This window comes from Micropterus dolomieu, linkage group LG14 (genome assembly GCF_021292245.1).
Source record: "Micropterus dolomieu isolate WLL.071019.BEF.003 ecotype Adirondacks linkage group LG14, ASM2129224v1, whole genome shotgun sequence".
Lineage (NCBI taxonomy): Eukaryota > Metazoa > Chordata > Actinopteri > Centrarchiformes > Centrarchidae > Micropterus > Micropterus dolomieu.
In genome coordinates this window covers 5,619,092-5,626,918 of record NC_060163.1, presented here as the reverse complement: position 1 = coordinate 5,626,918, position 7,827 = coordinate 5,619,092, and the positions used below count along the sequence as shown (strand labels likewise).

The 7,827-nt window shown below is 42.4% G+C and overlaps 1 protein-coding gene across 3 annotated transcripts in view; it reads left to right on the top strand.

The window, feature by feature from the left end:
• Positions 1–7,592, top strand: part of LOC123983426 (cerebellar degeneration-related protein 2-like) — a 14,887-nt gene extending 7,295 nt beyond the window's left edge. For all 3 annotated transcript variants that reach the window (XM_046069681.1, XM_046069682.1, XM_046069683.1), the window contains exons 2-6: positions 1,289–1,401; positions 1,510–1,658; positions 1,744–1,908; positions 2,075–2,282; positions 4,125–7,592. In XM_046069681.1, coding sequence (XP_045925637.1) covers positions 1,289–1,401; positions 1,510–1,658; positions 1,744–1,908; positions 2,075–2,282; positions 4,125–4,892 — 1,403 coding nt within the window. In that variant the 3' untranslated portion in view covers positions 4,893–7,592. The remainder of the gene's footprint in view (positions 1–1,288; positions 1,402–1,509; positions 1,659–1,743; positions 1,909–2,074; positions 2,283–4,124) is intronic.
• The last annotated feature ends 235 nt before the right edge of the window (positions 7,593–7,827 follow it).

Below are 7,827 nucleotides of genomic sequence, written 5' to 3'. Positions count from 1 at the left end.
GGGTACACCCTGGACAGGTCGCCAGTCCATTGCAGGGCCACACAGACAAACAACCACTCACACTCTGCAACAAACAAGTGTACATTATATTTTTAACAGGATCTGTGAACTTATATTAATTGATCTGGCCACTTGAGGGCGGCAGAAACAAGCTGTTAACACAATAATGACATACTGTATCTACAGTATATAAATCATATGGTGAATATGATATGCAGCTGTTATGGAGCAACTCACTGATGAATCCAATCTGAAAAATCAAAATTTTCTGGCTATGTACCTGTGTTACAATACCTGAACAACCTCAGTAAATCTGTGGAAGCTACCTACTTGTTGAGCGCATGGGTTCTTTACGTGCCATTCCAACATGGCACGGCTGTGCTGATGCAGTAAATGTTGCAGTGATGCAGGTCAAGGCGGTGGCGTCCGTCCCAGTGGTCATTATTCAATATTAAAGACAGAGCCAGGACCAAATGAGAGATGACTTCCTTGGCTGTTCAGTTTAGTCCTCTGCTTTCTTTCTGTCACAGACCAAATGTTGCTGACTCAGGCCTAACAATGTAGGCCATCAATACCGCTGAGTCAGAGCAGCGTTAGAATAAAGAATGATGACAGTGACTCATCTGACATTGGAGGTGCAAAAACAGTCTGGAAGCACAAATAAAACAGCATGGTGCCACAAATGTAAAGTCAAACATAATTCAACATGAAGAGCAGAAATTCTCTGTCAACAACACACTATTATTGAACACATTAAATGTACATTTCTCTGCCTTAGTCTGTCTAACCTCAGTGGAGAGGTGTCCCTCCATATAATCTTGGCACCAATCTCTGACCTTCATATTCAGTCAGTGGAGAGAAGAGGGCCTGCAGGGCCGGTCTCTGTCGTCCTCTCTCTATAATTGAACTGGTCCATTGCAGACTGAGACAACGTGATGGACCCTTTGATCATTCTGTTCCAGATCCGTAATAACCTCGCCTAAAATAGAACAAAGTGCTCCATTAACCGTGACAGCGGGTAATCTAAATTGTACGGCTGCATTGCATCTTCTTCTGGGAGATTACATTCCCCATTCTTTTGTCCTCAGTCCATCTTCTCCTATTTTTCTGCCACCACCATTCCCTTTTGAAAATCTCTCGTTCCTGTTCTTCTTTATTCATCAGTCCCCGGTTTCTGTCCTTAACTTAATTTTCCCTATGCTTCTTGTTTTTTTGTTTTTCTCCATCTCGTTTACTGCACCCTTGACTTATTTGTTCATCTCTTTCTCAATTTCTTCCCAATTTCTAGACCTCCACCTGGCGGCAGAACTGGGGAAGACTCTGCTGGAGAGGAACAAGGAGCTGGAGGACTCCCTGCAGCAGATGTACATCACTAATGAAGAGCAAGTGCAAGAGATTGAAGTATGAAGGACGGAGGGCCGCGGAGGATCTGTGTGGATCTGTGCATACATTCATTGTATAGGTGTCCACACAAACAAACATGTATACCGTTATGTGTCTGTCCTGCAGTACCTATCAAAGCAGCTGGATGTTCTTCGGGACATGAACGAGCAGCATGCCAAAGTGTACGAGCAGCTGGACGGGACCGCCAGAGAGCTGGAGCGCACGAACCTCACACTGGTGATGGACAGCAAGGCCTCCCAGCAGAAGATAGGGAGGTAAGTGTGACGTTTTCTTTTCTCTATTCCTTCACCAGCCTTCCCTCCTTTTCTCCCTAAACATTTTCCCTTCTTCCTGGACCAGGTTAACAGGGACCATTGAGGCTTTGCAGAACCAGGTGGAGTCTCTCTCAGGGCAGGTGGAGCAGCTTCGCTCCATGGAGCAGCTGCGAGTCAGGAGGGAGAAGAGGGAACGACGCAAGACCATACACTCCTTCCCTTGCCTGAGGGAGCTTTGCACAGCACCCAGGTATTTTTTCCACAGTTTGTAAAAGAGGAGAGCAGATGGCAGATCATCTTTACAACAGCGAAATATACTGCCTGTAAACTTTATCTAAAAAAACTCATGTATCAATATCTGTTCTTATCTATCTACAAAGATCCTAAATTGTGCTATATATTTGTCATTTTGTCAGGTATGAGGATGAGTTTGTAGTCGGCAGGGCTGAGAGTTTTTCCGTGGATGTGAAGCCTCAACCGTTTGAAGAGGAGAACCAGCACCTAAGGGAGGCGGTGTCGGCCCTTCGAGCGGCTGTCCGGACAGAGAGGGGGCGTAGAGAGGGGGTGGAGAGGGAGTGCAACCTCCTACTTGCAGAATTCTCCCGGCTGCAGACACGAGTCCAGGTAAGGTGCAGAAGGGTATGCATAATCACAGCCTGAGCAACTGTGGTTCACATGCTGTTAGTATGAGCCAAAGTACATCAGAAGTAGTTTTTCTACCAGATAATTGTATTTGTAGAAACGTTTAATTGTGCCATTTGGCTAGCATGGTTCCACACCACAATTGCTTAGATTTCTTTTAGCGATTCAGCCAGGTTTGGTGCTGTGCTCCTTGATGACATCGTCAATGGGGTCTGCTAGAGAATGAAAGAAAAATTACCACAAAAATGGCGATTAGGATTTGTTAACCGCTAACAACAGCAGCTTCAGAAAATGACGGGAGGGTTACGTCTCTAGCTACTGATTGATTAAGATAAAATAGTCCCTTCTTCCAAGACAGGCTGAATAAAAAGGTTAAGTCATGTATCAATCAAAAGGCCAAATATTAGTCCAGCTTCTGAAATGCTGCTTTCCTGTTTTACATGATCGTAAACTGAATCTGTTTGAATGAAAATTTGAAATACAATTTGATAAATTTTCAGTTTATATTATTATGGTGCCCTCTTTGCATACATAAAAGCTTCCACTCCTCTGGGAAAGCTTATTACAAGATTCGCAATCTCCGTTCTAGTTCATCCCTAAGGTGTTGGATAGAGTTGAGGGCTCTTTGCGGCCCAGTCAAGTTCTTCCCATAGACTGTACATAAGAAGTGACGTAGTCAGCGTGACGTCACCAGTTGGTTTGTGGACTGCCGGTTTAAAGCCCCGAGTTTGCCCGATAGTGCGCCGCCATGTTGGGTTTTTGTAACCTGCGGCACCGGACGAGACCATATTTGTACGAGATGGTGGAGCTAACGGCTGTGTATGGAGATAGCTAATCTAGCTAGCATCTGTAATTCACGTTAACTCTCATTTTAACAGGGCTGACAATTTTGTCCAGCGAACAACAGGCTTAGAACTAAATAGACTCACCAGAGAAAGTGAACAGCCAACTCCTAATAAGCTTTTTCAACGGCGCTGGTTAAATTTATACAGTGCTGAGGTTACGAGTCACTCTAGCCTGATTGACAGGTCACCATGGTAACGACTTGTCAATCACAGATAATCCCGCCCTGAAGCATACTCTGCTTTATGGTCTATTTTCCTCTAAATTGGACCATAATTTACTAAATGAACATCATGTTGTATTGAAGAAGACATGAAACTAATGATTGAGACCATAAACTCATTAGGAAAGTGTTTACTGAGGTAATAAATCAGGTGAGGAGTAGCCTCATTTTACCATTATTTCTGATGGAGCTGTACTTCTTTTTGCAACCAGAAGAGTCGCCCCCTGCTGGCTGTTTGATAGAATGCAGACTTCCGCGTTCGCCTCAGTTCTCGAAGCTTCTCGCTTGGTTCTTCTCCACCAAACTAGGAAAACTATTTCTTTATGGAGCTGGCTTTGTGCACACGGGCATTCTCATATTGAAGAGGAAAAGGCCAAACACACACTGTAAAATTGTATGCTGTAGCATTAAGATATCCCATAACAACGACCACACCATAAAAAACAGCCCCTCCCAAAATTATTGGGACAGGGGTTCCCCAGCACTTTTGTCCATATAGTGTGGTATACTTACAGATTTATGTTCATTTAACACCTTTTGACTTGCTTATATAATCAAGTTTGTAATTCATCATTTAGTGGAATGGAATTCAAAGAAAAGGTTGGTGAATGTTTACAGTGATCAGTAGTGAGATTGTCTCAAAAGCCTACCACATTTAAAGCTTGACGAGGATTGGACATTAAACTCTGCATAGGGTGATTTAAAATCAGAAGAACCTGTAGACCTCATGGTGAAATTGTGTTTGTGTTTGCTCCTAGGACGCTGAGAGCTGCCAGGGGAGGGTACGGGAGCTGGAGGTGGAGCTACAGGAGCTGCAGCAGCTACGTCGCGCTCGGAATTTCCTGCTGAGCAGCGAGGACGACGGCGTGACTCTTACCCAGACTGTCCTCAATAACACCCCAGAGACTGACACCTTCCTGGAGGTGGAGGTCGGGGAGACGGGAGGAGGTGTGAGGGAGGAGAGTGAAGGGGGAGGAGGTGTGGGAGGTGAGGCGCTCCCTGAGTCCAGCCCTGTGAGGAAAAGCTGCAGCGACACGGCGCTCAACGCCATCGTGGCCCGCGATGCGTCCGGCCGCAGGAGAGGCAGCTACGCCCTCCACGCCAACAGTGTGAGGAAGAGAGGGATGTCCATCCTCAGGGAGGTGGATGAGCAGTACCACGCCTTACTGGAGAAATATGAGGAGTTGTTAGGGAAGTGTAGGCGCCATGAGGAGAGCCTGTGTCACGCTGGGGTCCAGACTTCCAGACCGGTTTCCCGAGACCCGTCCATGAAAGACTGTGCTATGGGCCCCACCCCGGCGCCTCCCCCTACCCCCACCCAGTCGCCGTCCACCCCCGAGGCCATTGAGAGCATCAGCAAGCAGGTGGAGGCGGTAGATAAGAGGCTGGGACAGAACACTCCAGAGTACAAGGCCCTTTTTAAAGAGATCTTCTCTCGTATCCAAAAGACCAAGATGGACATCAAAGCTACCAAAGCTGCTAAATCTAGCAAATCTGGCAAGTCTGGCAAGTCTAGTAAACAGTAAAGGTACAATGATTGGCTCTAGAGAGGACAATTATGCCATTTCAGTGTAAAGGGCTGAAGTTTGTGAACAGGGGCTTGGTGTAAACATTCTTAGAGGAAGCTATTTTGGAAAGAAACTAAATTCAAGTACAAGTCAATTCAATGGAGATCAAATCAGAGCGTGCCGTTTTAAACCAGATCTGAAACCTTAAAATCTGATCTGCATGTGATCAATTTTAAAACTCTTCGATATTCAGTCACACCTATTAAACGTGAATGAATTACTAGTTTAGAACTAGTTTGATTTCACCCCCGTCCTGTTCTTTTATTCAATGTTCCTACTGAATAGTGGCTTCACTGCCTTACTACTTTTAGATTATATACCACAATAATACAATAATAGCAATATGCCTCTCATGAGCTTCACAAGTGCACTAAATGTTAAAGCTTCACAAAATAAAACAATAGAAAATGGCATCTCTGATGAAAACATGAGTGGAAATCTAAATCTAATATTAACATGAACTGTATCTGTTAAGTTTATTATAATGGACTCTACTAACATTTGTGTGATTACAGCAAGAAAGACAAAGATCGATCCTCTCAGGCCACAGTGCAGTCTCGAGGTGCTAATAATTCTCTTCCAATTACATTTATCACTTTACAAATACACACTGTTCAAAATAAGCCTTTAGTCTGGAAGATTAGGAGGATTAATCTCTCTTGCACCATTCTCTGTTTGATCTTACTGCTTTTTTAAAGTTTGTGGTGCCTCGCCCTTTTATCTAGAGATTTCGAGGAATGGCTTTATTCCTGAGTTTGATTAAAAGATTGACACCACTCATGTCTAAAATGTAAATATGAAGCTACAGCATGCAGCCGTTTAGCTTAGCATAAAGATTGGTAACAAGGTTAACAGCTAGCCTGGCTCTGTCCACAACACATTTCTCGGCCAGGAGCTGAAAACACAAGCTCTTGTTTTTACACTTTGTTTTTTGAATGGATTGTCTGAACAAGATTTAATGTGTTAGTTAGCGAGCTTTACAGGTGTATTTTGGTAGCTTTGGACAGAGCCAGGCAAGCTGTGTTCAGTCTTTAGCTAAGCAAGCTAACCGGCTGCTGGCTGTAGCATGATATTTAGCATTCAGACATGGCAGTGGTATCAATATTCTCATCTGTAGGCAAGAATAAGCATATTTCTTAAAACATTGAACTATGGTGGACTAATGTTGATTACTGTAATACTTGTGTTTATGTTCTTCTTTCATTCAAAGTGCTCAGATACCTTTGGAGATCAAGTGAAAAAGGGATGCTAACTTTATAACTTCAGGAAAGGAACCCAGACTGGAAACTTATTTTACATTTATGAATAAAATACGCTCTCCCTCCACTGTGTTAAAGTCACTTCAGCTCTCTTATGAGTACTGAAGTGTGTCAACTGGACAACGTCAGCCCTTTGGTAATAGCTCAAAGAGATACAGGAAGCATTGTTTATCTATAATAGTGAGTGATATCTACAGTAACGTTATAGGCTATAGTTTAGATAGATAAACCCGTTTGTGTTTTGAATGTGTAGGAGTGATGATCCCACTAAATGCTAAAGAGCTGCTGTCTTGCAGAAGACAATCTCTGCAGATTTGTATTTTCACTATTTCCTGGGCATTACGGGCACTCATCATGTGGAACATAAACATTTTGACGGCTGTGAAGCTGAGAAGTCATATGATGGTTTTGCACCATATACGGTATAAAGAAAAACCTCCAGTGGTGAATGAAATATTCTTAGGAGCTTTTGTATACAAGTGTTGAGACTATTTTCCTTTAATTAAAGCTAGACAGACACACTATACAGTAGAATAACCAGTAAGGCTTCAAACCAGGGCTTTGTCTAACACCTAGCAGTCTTGCCAAACTATAAAACTAACCTGCAAACATATTGCACCTTTTTTCACAATATACAAAACCTTTGCCTTTTTCTGGGTAACCTCGTATGAATAAACCTTTGTTATAATGAATGTTATTACAGCTAATTTTATATCTAATTCTTCAGCAAAGATTAAACATAGCCACGCTTTAAACCTCTCACATGTGACACAGCTGACACCTAATGGGACCCCACACTCGTGTTTGAGGCTGATGTGTGTAAAATGACTGAAGGGTGGATGATTGGCTGGTACTGAAATCAGAGAGGAATCCCGTTACCTCCAGATAAAGTAAAGGACAATTTACTGCTGCAGCAATTGAATGCTGTTGGACAACTGTGAGGTTTATTTGAGGATAAAATTCCTGTCTTTCAGAATGATGCAAGAGCATGGAGGGAGGAATGTGTGTTAGCAGAGACAAAACAATGCCAAACCAGAGCCTGTTATCATTTGTAAAGGCTCATGAGGTTTCTGTACTGTAATGTCTTACCTATTGCACTTGAAAATGTTTGACGCCTCATTCTTTGCATATTTAGGATAGCTAATATGAAATTGTACCCGTGTATTTATTTGTGTGAATGTTTCTTAATATATTTTTTTTTACTTTTTCAGTGCCTATATGTGAATGTCACTAACATCAGTTGTCAGAATAAACCTATTTCATGCTTTACTTATATTATCTTATGTATGCATTATTAGTTAATAAGATATTGGCATTAAAGTTGAGTCTGCTCTGGTATTAGTTCATATCATTACTGAACTAAGACCTTCTTTACCGTGTTAATAAAGCATTGATGCAATGCCTTCTGTGTTGTTGTATTTACTGACACTGAGTGGGGAAATGGAATAAATTCATTATCATTTCAAGATGATCACAATGCAAGGTATAATATGTTTTACAAGTCATAAGGGCAGAGAAAATATATAAAATAAAAAATCTGAATGAAAAAATGTGTGTATAAGTATAATAGTATGGCTGATTTCATGCAGCTCCATAGGATCCCTTATTTAAACTCACTCATTTCTCTCCAACTG